Raw genomic sequence first — 17,746 nt, forward strand, 5'->3', positions numbered from 1 at the left:
GCCTCCATTACATTTTCCCTCGCTATGTTTATACCTTTATTATAATGCAAATCAAATCTGAATCTAGTGCTTCCTTGTTTCAAATGCTTTAAAGTCCTCTCCATTGCTTTTCTTTTTTTGTTTTTGTTTTTGGCCACACTGTGCAGCTTGCAGGGATCTTAGTTCCCTGATGAGGGATTGAACTGGGGCCCCCAGCAGTGGAAGTGCAGAGTCCTAACCACTGGACCTCCAGGAAATTCCCTTCCATTGCTTTTCAACAATATAAATTCTGATTTAGCAAGCCTTATCCTCTGGTCTCTGATCTCTGGCCTCCTAGCCTTTCACTTCCCTATCCTTGTGCGCGTGACATGCCTCAGCAAATGTAATATGTAGTATACTTTATTGTCCCTGAGTCTTTGAATATGCTAGTTCTTCTGGCTGGACCCTCCCCGGTTCTTCCCTCCATCTCCTACTTCACCTTTAGATCCTCAGTAGATACAACTTCCTCTCTGAAACCACTTCTGGTAATCCCACATCACAGCATTTAATCACATGTATTACAATTGCCTATTTATTTGACATCCCCAGAGGGCTCTAAGCTCCTTAAAGACAAAGACAGGATTGTCTTGTTTATGGCTGTATTCCCATTGTAAATTAGTAAATATTTACTGAATGAATTATACGCTTATCACACCCTGGGTTTCTGACTCTTACTGCAAAGCTCCTTGAGTATAAATTTATTTATTTTTTAATTTTATTTTCTGTGTACCTTGGCTCTATCAACCTGGAGATGGTTAACCTTGCCTCTTTCTTCTTTCATTTGGCCAAATAGTTTGAAGGGAAAGAGTAAAATTCGGAGAAAAGGCTTTGGTCTTAGGAGGCAGGAAGGGTTTGGAGCAGTTGTTGAATGTAGGAGTTTGAGAATATAGAAGGGACAAGCAGATAAATAGTGAAGTAGGGTTAATGCTTGGGTAATGTGTGGGAAATAATGACCTTGCCTTTAAGGTAAGGCCACTTAAATGTGGTGAAAGTGGGAAATACATTTTCGGTTTCCTTAAAAAACATCTACTATTCTGAGATGCTTGTATTTTGGAGGCCAAATTTTAAGTTTCAAAACTCCACACTGGCTTTTAAAGTTGCTTTAAAACCCTTTCACCTCTAGAATCAGTTTGGATTTGAGTTGATTAAAGTTTTGTCCCCTATTTTCTGCCCCTTGGGGCTATGGGAGAAGACTGGTTTCCTGTGCCTGATACCAATGCCCATGTTGGTGGCTCTAAACATTCCTGGGCTGGGCAGGGCTAGTCAGCCCAGGTCCTATGCATTCCAACTGTCCAGCAGCTGGTAAATCAAGTGTTTTTTTTTTTTCCTGCAGCACTTTACATGTATAGATTTAGCCTCTCTTACAGCCAGGACACCCTGGTGGCTGTCCCGTAGGTGGACACAGAGACAAGCACAGTAAGTAGAAATGGAAAATAATGAATTCCCTCTGTTGGGCCAATAGGTATGTGCAGTAGAAATTGGGAGAAAGTTTTACCGTGTCAACAAGCATCTGCTGCTGGAGGAGAAGCTGCTGTTTCTGCTCCATGATCTGCCTCTGTAGAGTCTGTTTCTTTCCCATCAATTGCTGATTCAACAGTGATTGCTGGGAGTTCATGTAACCACTTCCAGTGTTTGGATTTGAGCAGGGGTTGGGACTTGGACTGGGGCCTGTGTTCTGGCCTACCACAGAGTGTTGATCCTAAAAAAGAGAAGGGGAGGGGGTGGAAAGCTACTGTGAATTAAAAGAAAAAAAAAAACTTGCGCAAAGATCATAAGCTTAGATTCCAAACATTTTTCAACTTGTTAAGATCAAACGTGGTTAATGGGTTGGAGATCAGAGAATTGCTTTTTAAATGTAGAAGAAATAATTGCATATCACAGCAACCAAAGCAGCTGGTTTAATGACATTAGGGTACTGGAAAAGCTCCCACGTGACTCTGACGGTGGAACCTCCGCATTCCAGAAGGTATTTATGGCACGTCAAAGAAAATTACCATGAAAACATATGGCAAACCTCTGAATTGCTCAGGAACAAACACATCATAAAGTAACAAGTTCTTCCTTTTCCCTAAGGTTAGCCCATATCATTGCTGATCCTGCAATGAAAATCGTTTCAATTCATGTGTTTAAAAGTTGAATAACCATTTTGGACATAAGGGGCCTAGCTTTCTGTGATAAGGTAGGAAGACCTGTGAGTTTCTGTTTCACAAACACTGAAACTTGTTAGGGACTTCACCTTTCAGAGACTTGTTAATTTTGCTCCCTGGTCAGTAAGTTGGGAATCTTAGTGCATTAATCAGTAAAAGAACACCAACTGACAATAAGGAAGCATTGGTCAAAGACTCACAATTGTGTGTTAAATAATATTGGGTATTGGTGAATTGCCATTCTAATTTGAGGTCTCTACCAATGTTTAGTCATTGACAGGTCAGCACCCTGCAGGGCAGAAAGCTAAACCCAGCCAGGTGCTTTCACTAATTCCCAACTGGTGTGTTTAGGATTGAGCTGTGCACTGTTGGGGTTACAAGAAAACTAGAAAACACAGTCCTCATTTTGGAGAATTTATCATCTAATTAAGGAAGAAATGACATGCTTACATGTAAAATACAAGAAAATACAGAATCAAGTTTTAGATTAAATGATACAAGTACTAAATGAAAGATCCTCCCACTTTGATGATACTCATCTAGGAAGCAGATACCCAGGTGGGCCTTGCTCCAGAAATTCTGAGGCCACAGATCAGGTACCTACTCAGGTGATTCTAATGCTCATTGATCCAGGGAATGCTCTTTGAGAAACGCTAGCTATATGGGAGAAATGAAATCCGACTTTCATTCCCAGCTGGACTGTGTGAGGTTACAAGACGTTAAAAAGGTAAGGCAACTCCCATGATGCCTGATGAGCAGTAAATAGTAGGTACTCCACTTGTGGACTTGCCTTCTCTTTCTTTAGTATCTGCTGAACTACAAAAAAAAAAAAAAAAAAGCCACCAATTCAAAGCCTGTGGATGCAGGAAACGTGGTCTTGCTTTAATAATCCCTGGGGCTACAGAGCTCACCAACTGCCACAAGGAAAAGGGATACAAAATAATCCTAAAATGACCATGCACTGAGGTTTGTTACAGGCCAGTCATTGGGCTTAGCACTTTATGTGATTAATATCATTTCATCCTCCTAACAGAACAATGAGACAATGAGCAAGGACTATTATTTTCATCCTAATTTTGCAGATGAGAAACCTGCCTCAGAGAGATCACTCAGCTGTAAGTAGTTGAGGAAGATTTGAAGTCAGGCCTGTCTGACACCAGAACTCCAGTTCTCAATCACCGTCCTCTATTGTCTCTCAGTTGAGACAGGAAGAGTTGGGGAGAAAAAGCTTCCTACTGTAAATCTGGGTCAACCCATCTGTCCATGCAGTAAATGTGTACTGAGCACTGTTCTAAGGGGTCACCCTCAATCAGGCGCCTGGAAGGGAGTGTTTTAGGGAGAAGGGCAGAGGTGTGGGGATGGGGAGGGGGTGGTCCTTCTCACCAGTTAATGAAAAATAATTAGAGTCAGCTCTGAGGTAGGAACATCCTCTGAGCAGCTGAAAGGAACGATCCCTAACACATCTGCACTCAATGCCCAGTCAGATCTGTCAGCTTTAAATCCATCATGGCTCTTGGGAAAGATTTCACCCCACATGTCCTACAAGCCACCAGCACTCTCTCTTGGAGTGTGCTTCTTTCATCTGGGTTAGGGGCTCAGCTCAGGGCCCTGATACTTTGTTCTGTGCTGTGCTATTTTTTATTTCTTAATATCCAATTATTTGTTATATAGAGCAACCAATATAGATTTATGAAGTATTGTGTCTTAATTTCCTCATGTGTAAAATGAATGTAATTACATTCGTGACATAAAATTAGGCCAGGTGAAATTTAGAACAGTTCTAGGCACTTAGTACGTTCTAGATAAATTTTAGCAATTAATATTTTTCTTACTTATCTTTGTATTATTTTGTGTATGGCAGAGATATTTTAGAAACAATTATTTCTGTGAAGGAGCTTATGGTGTAAGTGTACTTGACTGCACATGTGGTATGTTTGGCTCCCATCATATTTTAAACACAGGTAGGCCCTTGTGCTCTCCAGTTGGCCACAGTCTCCACTATTCCTCATTTTATTATACCCACCCTTTTCCCTCATTTCTATTACTTGCTTGGTCCATGTAGGCATTTGAAGTTAAGATCTCTGGCTTATATTTTAATTTAATTTTTTTTTGCGGTACGCTGGCCTCTCACTGTTGTGGCCTCTCCCGTTGCGGAGCACAGGCTCCGGACGCGCAGGCTCAGCGGCCATGGATCATGGGCCCAGCCGCTCCACGGCATGTGGGATCCTCCTGGACTGGGGCACGAACCCACATCCCCTGCAACGGCAGGCGGACTCTCAACCACTGCGCTACCAGGGAAGCCCTCTGGCTTATATTTTAAAGATGACTTACAGATGGCCAAAAGGCACATGAAAAGATGCTCAACATTGCTAATTATTAAAGAACTGCAAATCAAAACTAAAAAGAGGTATCATCTCACACTGGTCAGAATGGCCATCATCAAAAAGTCTACAAACAATAAATGCTGGAGAGGGTGTGGAGAAAAGGGAACCCTCTACACTGTTGGGAATGAAAATTGGTGCAGCCACTATGGAGAACAGTATGGAGGTTCCTTAAAAAAATAAAAATAGAGCTACCATATGATCCAGCAATCCCACTCCTGGGCATATATCTGGAAAAGGTGAAAACTCTAATTCAAAAAGATATATGCACCCCAATGTTCATAGCAGCACTATTTACAATAGCCAAAACATGGAAGCAACCTAAGTGCCCATCGACAGATGAATGGATACAGAAGATGTGACACATACGCACACACAGTGTAATATTACTCAGCCATAAAAAAGAATGAAATAATGCCATTTGCAGCAACATGGATGGACCTAGAGATCAGGTAAGTCAGACAGAGAAAGACAAATATCATATATCACTTATATGTGGAATCTAAAAAATGATACAAATGAACTTATTTACAAAACAGAAACAGATTCACAGACAGAAAACAAACTTATGGTTACCAAAGGGGAAAGGGGGTGGGATAAGGGATAAATTAGGAGTCTGGGATCAGCAGATACACACTACTATACATAAAATAAAACAACAAGGTCCTACTGTAGGCACAAGGAACTATATTCAATATCTTGTAATAAACTATAATGGTTTATATAATATCTTGTATAAACTATATATATATAACTGAATCACTTTGCTGTACACCAGAAACTAACACAACATTGTAAATCAACTACAATTAAAAAAAGAATCTCTGGGGCTTCCCTGGTGGCGCAGTGGTTGGGAGTCCGCCTGCCGATGCAGGGGACACGGGTTCGTGCCCCGGTCCGGGAGGATCCCACATGCCGCGGAGCGGCTGCGCCCGTGAGCCATGGCCGCTGAGCCTGCGCGTCCGGAGCCTGTGCTCCGCAGCGGGAGAGGCCGCAGCGGTGAGAGGCCCGCATACCGCAAAAAAAAAAAAAAAAAAAAGAATCTCTGGCTTATAAGATACACACATCACAAAGCCCATGGACACACTCACTCAAGGTTACTGCATTAAAAAGCAATGCATAGTCATTTCCATTAGGTGGTATGATACCTACTAGTGCCTTAGGATTAAAATCCACATCTTCTAATGGTTCGTCTAGTCACCCATGTATCCATCCATCCATTAATAAATTTGATAAATTTTACGGAATATCTACTATGTGACAGGCAGTTTTCTATTTTCTAAAGATCAAAAAAGTATTTACAAAGGGGAAGAATGAAGAGAAAGAAAAGAGGTGACAGAATGCTTACTTTGGCAGAATCAGTGAACATCATCAAAATAATTTCCAGTGAAATCTGCAAAACTACCCTCTGCTAAGATTTATAAAAGATCTGCATGCCAAGAAAATGTAACTCTGTCTTTCTCTCTCTAATCAAACAGATGGACCGTACTAAATTTAGTTTCATTCCTTTACAATACCAAAGATATTAAAATAAGAGATAAGCTCTCTTTTCAAATTTTGTAGATTTTCAAACCTTGTAGTTTTTAGCCCATGGGCCTTACCATGTACTCTACCATACACATTCTTTCCACTCATGATGGAAGTAATATTTGGCTGCTGATACATTTTTTTGCCCTTATGTTAGCTGTGAAACACAAAACACCTCCTTACACAGGCTTGCTGTCATTGCCAAGATGTTGTGCAAACTTTAGTACATAAAATATTTTGAAAGAAAAATATGCTCCCATGCATTGGCTTTGATTTCCATATTCAGCCTCACTCTTTGCCTTACACTCAGCCCATGTAGAACTTGACTTAATAGAAATCATCTGTTTCTCCCTCAACACTCATTTTCTCCTCAATTGCTTGTGAAGGCCATGGTAAAAATGGCACATCCTCAGCTCATAGATGAAAGAGTGTGTGTGTGTGTGTGTCTGTGTGTGTGTGTGGTTGTGAATGAATTAGGCTACTTTTATATGCTAGAAAACTCAGATTTCTAGAGTCTCTTTCAAATCATGAACTTAAATGATCTTTCATTTTGTGTTTTTTTTTTCTGTTTCTACCAATAAATTACGGTATTTGATGCTAACGTACAAAACAGGCTTCTGATCCTATCATCCTAGGATTTAATATAAATTTACATTTAATATGCACTTATAGATAGTTTTCCACATCTATGTGAGTGTGTGTGTATGTGTGTGATGTGTATTTAAGATTTTGAAGTTCTTTTATAGTATTGGCTAAGCCACTGAGTTAGGGTAGTATGCCAAGTGCTTAAATATGATTAAACCTTCTTAATCCTTGTTTTAATCCAGCACAGGACTGCTAGACCAATGAAAGCATTTCTATATCTTTTTAATAAAATTCTGCCAATAATCAAACTATATCTTTAGAATTATTATCTTCACTCTACCCTTAATCATTCATTCAACAGATATTTGTTGAGCATCTATTGGGTTCGCCAAAAAGTTCATTGGGTTAGTGAATACATTGTTCAATAAAATTCTTGGTGAAAATGAAAAATGTGTCTTTTATTTTTACTTCAAATCAAATGAACTTTTTGGCCAACCCAATATTATACATCATGCATTCTTCAGGCCTTAGGGATCAAAGACCACTCAGCCTGCTGGAAAACTCTGCAGCATGTCTATACTTCCAAGTTTTCCAACTGGACTATGGATGGGAAATTTATTTTCCAGAATGGTCTCAAGGAGGTTAGAAGACCATCTGGTAAATCATGTATACGATGACCAAACCTTTTAGCTGGATAAATCAAAACATGCTCACAAGTGAGAGGCAGTGTGTAAGGTTGATTTACATTTATAGGAAGCTGGATGCATATTTTAATGTATGGAAAATATGGTAAACGAATGCTTTCCCAAATGTGTTACTTTGTTGACTTAAGAGCTTGTTCATGGATCAGCACAGGAAGTACTAACTTAACAAGATCACAAACCATGTCTCTAAAATTTGGCAGAAAATTAAGGGAACTCTTTAAAATGGAAAACCCTTTTCCTTAGAGGACAAATCACCTGTCCTCCTTATCACCTACATTTCTCTTAAAGCCATTTTTAAGTCCTTTTGAAAAGAATGTCCAAATTAAAAATTAGAACCAAACCTCATTATTCTAGCCCTAACAGTGAATTCACCAATACCCTTTTCTTTAAAATTTCAGGCATAAATATTTAAAGAAAGAGTATGTATGAAGAAAACCTTGTGAATCTCAGTAACAAACACCAGAGTGAAGGCCTGGCCCCTAGGTCTGACTTTGATAAAATGGCTCTGTAAATCATGGTCAATATGTGAGATATCTTATTAAAAAATGTTAACTAATAAAAATGCTAGGATTGCCTGTTTCATTTTAATGGAACGTGAGTGTTCTGTGAAGTAGGTTGATTTCAGCAAAAGGTAAAATGGGGTCCCATTAGACATGTCCTAAAGCAGCAAACAGAAATATCCCTGGTTTCACTGAAGTATGTTGAAATATTAATACTCACTGAATTCAGTCAGTTTTACTATTAAAGCAGTTTTGTGGGCTGAACAGTGACATAGAAATTTTCACAAAGCAAGCAGTTATCAGATAAGTATTGTTCTCTTAATATTAAAAAAAAAACCTCTAAAAAATATTTGTCTTGTTTTGGGCATCTGGGTAAAATGGCTCTCTGTTTCTCTTATTTTGGAAGGGGAATATATAATGATTTTTTTCCCTACAAAAATGAAGTAATGTAAGTTACTTGGGATCCATGAGAGTGTTTTGGCGTGGAATGACTGCCCTTTCTTTTTCTTGGCTTCCAGAGCTAGGCATCTGCAATTTGCAAAACAAATTCAAGATAAAGTACCCAGCTGGGCAAGTCTGTACAGTAGATCTCACAAACTGATTTGCTATTCAGTCTTTCTCCCCCTCCCCCCAGCTTGTCTCTTTCCCTCTTTTCTTCTTTCCCTGTCTCCATGAACTCACTGCTCAACTGTTCCTCCAGGCTATGCATCTTCTGAACTGTCTGCTTATGAAGCCATTTATTTATCTCTATGCCTGAGAAGCAAGTTGCCTTAGCTGTTTCAGATTCCCTACAAGATGGCAGGCCCACTTCAGTTATTTATCTGGGGCATATGGATGGTGAGGTGGCTGGGAGTGGCTGACACACAGCAACAGTAATGACAGCGACAACAAAACAATGATCAGGAAATCATCCAGGAAACAACTTTTACACAGAAAGACTGAAGGGACAAAACACTGCTGTCTTCAGATTTCCAGTCATTTATTTATTTATCTATTTTTTTTTCCAGTCATTTATTTCAAGGGTCATTAAACTATGACATGACCAGTCAAATCCAACTTGCTACCTTTTTTGGTAAATAAAATTTTATTGGAACATAGCCATACACATTCATTTATATATTGTCTGTGGCTGCTTCCCCGCTACGACAGAGTTGAATAGCTGTGACAGAGACGTTATGACCCACAAGCCTAAAATATTTACTATCTGGCCCTCTATGGAAAAAAATGTTCTGACCCTTGCTCTATTTGGCTGTACTAGCCAAGTCAGGCTAAGTACTTTGGTCTTTTCCATTAAATTGATAAAATGCCTTAGAGAAAGTACCCAGCAATCCTTGGAAGGAACAGGCAAGTTGAGAATAAAAAATATCTATAATGACATCTGTTCACAATAGCCCTTCACTCCAGCCACCATTACAAACAGCAGAAACTGAAAAGCAACTTACACATCTTTTATCCAACTGCATTTTACAGTTGAAAACACTGCCCAGAAACGTTAAGGAATTGACTTGTACAAAATCACAAGACCTAACGAAAAGATGAAGAACCATATCCAAATCCAGGAAAATACATTAAGGAGAAATGAATGGAATAAAGTCTATTTGCTTGAGAGAATTATAGCTTGTCTGATAGAACTGGCTTGTGGGGGTGAGGGGGGTAGGGGAGATGTTGAAACGTAGAATATGCAAACACAGAAGGAGGTATTTAGATTAATATTTTCTTTATCCTTTGCAACTCCGAACAGTAGCTGCTTTTCTCATCTATTTAACAGGACGTTTTTCTTCGCTTGCTCAGAACATTCTCCTCCACCCTGCAGGGAAACCCTGATCATATGTTAATAATCTGTTTGGTTCAAATGATTAGAATGAGTTTGTGGTCACTGTAGAGTTCATCCTTCAGAGGTTACCTAATTTTCAAGTCACCAGGACACTGTGTCTATTCTTAGCCTCTGGGGTGGACACTTGTTATGGGTTGGCACAGAAGAACAGTTCCATGAGCGAGGAAGCAGCATTTAGGTGGGAGAGTGGCCAGGAACAAAACGTCAGTGGGTCAGGGTGGAGTGGGAAGACTTTGGTAACTTAGGGGAAGGAATGAGAAATTTTTCTTAAAAGAAAACTTTTCAACTTTAGAACGGCTCTTTGTGGCAGACCTGAAATTTCTGCTCTGTAAGTTAGCTTTTTGCTTTCTGCCCCTAGAGCAGTGGTTTCAAACTTGTCGTTGGATAACAGTGCCTTTTGAGGATTTCACAAAGCTATGGATTCTGTCTCTTCTCCCCTCCCCTCAAGTACACATACAACTAACAATTTTGTTTACAATTTCAGGGAGCTTACAAATCTTCTAAACATGCATAGACCATCAACAGACCTCAGGTTGAGAACTCCACCTCCCATCCTTCAAAGGTTAGTGTTTATGAAAGAAATGAAATGATTTTCTCCTTGAGTACATCCTCTACATTGCACATCCAGATTAAAACCATTCACGGCTCCTCATTGCCTTTGGAATCAAGTCCTAACTCCCAAAAATGGTATAGAAAAAAGTCCCTCTAGATCTGGCTTCTGCATCTTTCCTCCCATTTCACCTCTCAAAACGTCCTTTCTTCACTTTATACTATAGTGATACTAAAACACTCGCAATTCTCCAGTCTCACAGAGCTCTTTCTCCTCTCCACAGTTTTGATGCGTTCACATCCTCTCTGCCAGGAACACTCTTCCCCTGCCCCTCCCTGCCAAGTAAACACCCACTCATTCTGGGCTCAGCTCAGATGTCCTTTTTTCAGGGAGTCTTCTCTGACCTCCCAAGGCTGTTCAGTGTCCTCTTCTGTGCGTCCCTAAAAGCTGGTACGGATCCATTAGGTAGCATTTGTCACTCTGTATCACAATGGCTTGTTTGCTTATATCTATCTCCCATTATAAATGCTTGGAGGGCTGGGATGTTCATCATGAAATTCACAGGGTACAGTGGACTCCCCATAAATGTTTTTTTTTTTTTTGTATAAATAAATACATGAATAAACGAAGCAGTGCAAACTAGAAAATGAGGACAGAACTTGCTGTAAGGCACATGGGATGAAAATGCTAGCACTTCTCAAAGGCAACTGGAAAGCCAGTGCAGGACAGAAGGCAAAGGTTGAGCAAAGTTGTTAAATCCAGTGTTGCTTTAATGGGTGTGCCAGCTTAGAGGGGTCCAGGGCATAAAGGACGTGTTAGGAAGAAAAAGAGCTAGTGGTCAGTGATAATGGAGATCATGACGATGATAATGACAATGACTCCGTGCCTTTGTTGTAAGGACGGAGGAAGGCACACAGATGGAGTACAATTTCTACTAACAGTTACCTTTTTTTTTTTTTTTTTTTTCGGTACGCGGGCCTCTCACTGCTGCAGCCTCTCGCGTTGCGGAGCACAGGCTCCGGATGCGCAGGCCCAGCGGCCATGGCTCACGGGCCCAGCCGCTCCGCGGCATGCGGGATCCTCCCGGACCGGGGCACGAACCCGTGTCCCCTGCATCGGCAGGCGGACTCTCAACCACTGCGCCGCCAGGGAAACCCACAGTTACCATTTTTTAAAAGCTATGTGCCAGGCCATGTGTTGAGGGCTTGACATTTATTACTTTAATCTTCACAATAATTCTAACTATGATTCTCACTTTAAAGATGAGGTTATAGGTTAAGAAATTTGGCTTTTTTTTACACATATGCCTTTAAAATGCAAAATACTTTGAAGGCATAATAAAATAAGGTAAAAGTCAAATTATTTAAAAATATCTCTCTGTTCTATTATAAAAGCAATTTGAATGGATAGGCAGCAATAGTGAAAATAGTCATTCTGGGATCAGACAAAACTAGGTTCAAATCCCAGCTCCACTTTTTTCAGAGTTGTACGTGGTCATAATATTTACCTCAAAGGGTGGTAGTTAAGAACGAATGACATAGAGTAAGTGAAGTGCTTAGTATATTAGTATCAGGTATGCAATAGATGTGAAAAATATTAATATTTCCTCTTAAGTCAGTTTTATATTTACTGAATGTAAATATAAACATATACACACAAGGCATAGGGCTAAATAATATACAATTTCTGATTGTCAGATAGTGAGGAGAGTGTGATATTTGTAATAATACCAGCAATAAACCAACAAGCAATAATCATCCAAAGATGTGCTCAGTGCCTCAAACTTAGCAATAGCTAACTATTATCACCACTGCCTCCACCAACTAAAAGAAAATTAGGAACTTGTGTTTTAGCGTAATTTTATCCTTTGTTGAGTTTACTCTATATATTGTGTTGATATTAATCCCCTCTTCTTCTTTCTTTGGTATAATGTATAACTATATTAAGCTTATAACTCATCTTTACAAAAACATTTATTTCAAAGGGACATACATTAGGAACCAGTTTTATACCCTACACTTGTGCTAGTCCTCTAGAAATGTTTGGAAGGTACTTTGATTTTGGATGGGGTAAGTTATCAGCATTTTCTGTTCTCATTAAACATGAAGGCAATCCAGTAACAAGTAGTAATGAAGAATAAAGAAGGGATAAATGACACCACAGTTCAAAAGGAAGAAAATCCTTTATAAAGGGTTGGTTCTTAAATCAAAATGATGTTCAAATTATACATGAAACAAATCTGGAACTTTTAAGAATCGATTTCCAAAGATGGCTTCTAATACTTTGAAAAAACTATAAGATTTTCCCTTTGGAAACAAAACAAAAGTCAATATGGAATTTTGACTCTGGAATTTCATGTTAATCAAAATTTTATAGACTACCTTTATCTTTTTTCTCTTTAAGATGGAGAAGTGAGAAACCTAAGAAAATTCTCACGTATCTCATGTGATATCTCATGACAAAATACTATAATGATGAAAAATGCTGCCTCTGTAGTCAAACTGCCTGGGTTTAAATATTTCCTCCATAACTTACTAATTGTTCTTGGGCAAGTTATAAAAGTCTCTATGTCTCAGCTTCTTAACTACTAAGGGGTAAATAAAAATGCCTTCATCATACGATTGCTGTGTTGGCTTAAATAAGATCATGTAGGTAAAATATGTTGCACAGTTTCTGGCTCAGAGCAGGTGTACAAGAAAAGTTAGCACCTATATTACATTATTAGTTTCTTTTACAATTTTGACTTCTTCTTATTGGGTGGGCCAAAAAGTGCCTTCGGTTTTTTGAGTAAAAATAAAAGACATGTTTTTCATTTTTACCAAGAACTTTATCAAACAATGTATTCACCCTTTTGTTCCCCTACCTTCTGCCATTTTTTAGGCAACTTCATAATTCCATCTTCCAAACACTTTTTATCTTTTGAGCAAAGAACTGTTCCAGGTGCCTTTTACAGTCTTCCAGGGAATTGAAATTTTTTCCATTACGAGAATTTTGTAAAGATCAAAATAAATGGAAATCCAAAGGTGCAGTGTCTGGTGAATACGGCAGATGAATCAGAACTTCCAAGCCAAGCTGTGACATTTTTTGCCTGGTCATCGAAGAAACATGCGGTCTTGTGTTATCCTGATGGAAGATGATGTGTTTTTTGTTGACTAATTCTGGATGCTTTTCGTTGAGTGCTGCTTTCAGTTGGTCTAACTGGGAGCAGTACTTGTTGGAATTAATGGTTTGGTTTTCCGGAAGGAGCTCATAATAGAGGACTCCCTTCCAATCCCACCATATACACAACATCACCTTCTTTGGATGAAGACCGGCCTTCGGTGTGGTTGGTGGTGGTTCCTTTCGCTTGCCCCACGATCTCTTCCATTCCACATTATTGTACAGTATCCACTTTTCATCACCCGTCACAATTTGTTTTAAAAACGTAATGCTTTCATTACATTTAAGTAGAGAATTGCATGTGGAAATAACGGTCAAGGTTTTCTCGCTTAACTTATGTGGAACCCAAACACCAAAGTGATGAACATAACCAAGCTGGTGCAAATGATTTTCGATGCTTGATTTGGATATTTTGAGTATGTCGGCTATCTCCTGCATGGAATAACGTTGATTGTTCTCAATTGTATTTCCATTTCATTGCTATCAACTTCAACTGGTCTACCCGACTGTGGAGCATCGTCCAGCGAGAAATCTCCAGCACAGAACTTTGCAAACCACTTTTGACACGTTCGATCAGTCACAGCACCTTCTCCATACACTGCACAAATCTTTTTGTGCATTTCAGTTGTGTTTTTTTACCTTTCTTGAAATAATAAAGCATAATATGCCGAAAATGTTGCTTTTTTTCTTCCATCTTTAATATTAAAATGGCTACACAAAAATTCACCAATTTTGATAAGTTTTTAAAAATGCACGCTGATATGGCAGCTGTCACATACAATCTAACAAAATTGTTTCGAATGAAGTTAAAGACAAAGTGCTACCAGAGCCATCTTACGGAAAAAAAACGAATGAACATTTTGGCCCACCCAATTCTTACACACTACGACATTCTTTCACTGAATCTGTTTCCTGTGACACTTGTTAATTTTGTAGTCTTCTCTTCTAAGCTCTCTAGGCTTTACTTTCTCCAACTTTAAGATAAGGAAGTTAGGTTAAAATCTCTAAGTTTCATTCTAGTACTAGAATAGTTGAAATTCCATTTATATAGAATCAGGGTGACCATAGATATCACCATGATGAAATAATTTGATTTATTTTTTCCATTGAGTCTCAAATGCAACCTAATGATATGACATGCAGTGGTTTTGCATATAATGAACAAATAATAGATTGATCCAGGTGGGAGTGGGGAATCAAACTGGTCATTTCTTCAGAACTGATTGAATCTAGCTTGTGGATGGAAATGTTGAAAAATGTATTAAACTGAATTCTGGACCTGTTCATATACTTCCATGCGGAAGGCACAATATAGAACTATATAGCTTTGCTAATAATACCTGTCTTAACTGAACTGATTCTGTAGAAGGGTCTGTATTTTTCCCTGATTCTGCAAAATATATCTACAAAATATTTTGCTAGAGGTAATTTTTGTGCTTTGAATATCCATTCTGCACTAAAATATACAAAATGTACTGACCTACACAGTAGCCTACAAATTCCAACGTTATCTCCTCTTATGAGAACAGAGATAATATTTTGGTTATTGCAGGTTATCTAACAGACGTAGAAATTTAAATCCACTAATACAGTATAGTGACTATGGTCAAGGTCCTCAAATGTGTCCATCTACTCTAATGTGACATGATAAGCTATTTTTGAATGTATTATTATAATGACCACAAAAGATGTTTAAAAAGGAGCCATCTGTTCTCTGTTAAATGTAGTCCTGAAGTCTCCCTTGGATTAGCAAAACAAGCCACTAAATACTTCAGTGGGACTTCAAAAAAGCTGAGTTCTCCCTAATAATCAGTATGGGATGAACTTCAAAAGATTAGAGGTTTCACTTGGATCAATTCCCAGAAAATCAGGTTATTTACCAAATCTTATTTATGCAAACTATACAAACACATTTTGATCTGCAGAGTACCAAAATAATGTTTTAGAAAAACGATAACCTTAAATGAAAAGTCTACTATGGAAGAATGAGGAAGGTCAACTTTCTTTGGTCTGATTATCTTGTCTGTCTACATTAGTCAAATCAGCTGTGCAACTATTACCAGATCTGTTGTTACTTAATGGCTATGAATCTAGAAAGATGTACCTAAAATTTCTATTAATTATCTTGAGTAACAACATAAGGGATGTCTAACACACATAAACAGTATTTTAGCTTCTCTGTTTCTGTTTGGAATTACAAGGTGGAGTAGAGAGTCTAAATTATTTTTAGATGTCAACCACTTTTTAGGACATTTTTTCAACTACAAGGATTTCTAGTACAACTTTGGGTTCACAAGCTGACTCTTCATATTAATTCATTTGAATAGAGAAGTCAGAAGAAGGTAGGTACCTTTTTTGGTACCTGTTCAACATTGGTGACTGGTGTTGCTTAAGTCCCAAATATATTTTGTGTTTATTTTATAGAATATATAAATTATTTATTTACATGTATCTTTTCTCTTACTACACTATTATTACTTTAAGAAAATGGACTGTTTTATTCATCTGTGCATTCCCACCAGCACACATAAGCCTGACATAACAAAGATATATTTGTATATATATATTGTATATATTTGTTGTTAAATAAATAGTAAATAATTACTTGAAAATCAGATAAACTTAATTTATAAAATGATTTGCAATTATTTAGCTGTTATTAGAAAGTAACATGGATATCAAAAATTTCAGTGAAAGACAAATATCAGTATCAAATATCATATAAAATGCTTTGCCCAAGAATATTTGTTATTATTTGTCAATTCCAGATACTATAAAATCTTTTCATGATTAAAACCTTGAACTTAAATTTAGCACGTACAGAGTTATATGAACTTTTAACCTTTTTTTCTCAGCAATCTGGGTAGGTTGATTGTATTGGATTCTGTTACTTGTAACTGGAAACAGATCCTTGATTTGAACATAACTGTCCAGTGATTTTTCAACTGGGTAAACATTTGTGGCTTATGTTCCTAACTGCTGATCAGAAGAGAATGCAGGAAGGGAGACTGATATATTGTACAGTTTCCAGTGTTTACATTGTTTTGCATTTTCCAGATCCATGTGGTACTTTTTAAAAGGACATACATCTGGGACTGCAACAGCTCTTCAGCTGCTGGCTGGATCCAAGTAACAGTTCATTTAGTATATATCTGAGCATTTCTGAATATTTAAATCAAACTGTGACTAAATTTGAGCCAATTGGATTCTCTTTATAATTTGAAAATATTGTTATCTAGCCATCCACATAAGAAAAATAAACACAAAAATAATTTTAAAATTTTCTATCTTGTCCATAAACTTAACAGAACTTGGGCCAAGTATGTGAAATGCCACGACATTGAATAATATGGAAACTTAAAATCAGTCAACTATTTTTTTTTGGCCTATGTATTGCCAAACAATTGGCTTGCAAAAGTTATTTAACTAAACTAACTGATTCAACCAGTTGTTTTGGTATTAGTAGGACCCAGCTTAATTATCTTATCCAAGGACTTAATTTACCTGATAGATTTTTAGTTGAAGTTCATCATATTTATCTAGTCCTTGCCAGGTCTTGACTTTAGTTTTCTCCTTGTAGACACAGCTGTACTGACACCCTGAGATTCTAGCATCATTTTTAAAAGTTGCTTTTTTTAAGATATTAGGCAAGCATTAGTATTCCATTTTAGAAAGGTAGTTAAATTTATAGATATTTTGAGAGTTTATTAAGCTTAAAATATTTTGAGTTCTTTAGAAACAAAATAACACTGTTGTTATTATTATCATTATTATTTTGACCACACCACATGGCTTGTGGGATCTTAGTTCCCCGACCAGGGGTCAAACCCGGCCGCCACAATGAAAGCTACAGTCCTAATCACTGGACCAGGGAATTCCCCAAAATAACACTGTTAGATGTAACATTAATGTAGCTATCTAGATCATATGAAAGAAAGGAAAATTCAGTTCCTTTAAAATAAATACCTGTCACTTAATGCTAAAGATGATCATTCTATTGTACTGCAGTCCTTCTATACCCCAATGCTGCAACTTTTTCTTGGCCTTTCAAACATCTGAATATTTTTCTCATAAATTTTCTTTACCTTAATCATCTTTTTGGCAGCTGGGTTCGTGGATTTCTCCCAGGTAATGACATTCATTCATATACTCTGCTATAAGTTTCCATCAAGAAGGTGCTAATCTTTGGATTTTACCTGGTCCTTGGTCATAAAAGAAAGTGGGATGGTCACTGCTTTTAGAGGAAAAGCAATAAATCTAGATAATAGTTTATTTTAGTAACTTAATTGTATTTATTATTTATAAGAGATTAAAGAGAGGCTATTGGTATGTGCTGAATAA

General features: G+C 37.8%; 1 protein-coding gene across 1 annotated transcript in view; it reads right to left on the bottom strand.

Moving 5' to 3' along the window:
• Nucleotides 1–17,746, bottom strand: part of MAML2 (mastermind like transcriptional coactivator 2) — a 361,930-nt gene that overhangs the window by 13,705 nt on the left and 330,479 nt on the right. The window contains exon 3 of the mRNA XM_004265453.4: nucleotides 1,514–1,717. Within this exon, the coding sequence (XP_004265501.1) occupies nucleotides 1,514–1,717 (204 nt within the window). The remainder of the gene's footprint in view (nucleotides 1–1,513; nucleotides 1,718–17,746) is intronic.

Source organism: Orcinus orca, chromosome 8 (assembly GCF_937001465.1).
Source record: "Orcinus orca chromosome 8, mOrcOrc1.1, whole genome shotgun sequence".
Taxonomy (NCBI): Eukaryota; Metazoa; Chordata; class Mammalia; order Artiodactyla; family Delphinidae; genus Orcinus; species Orcinus orca.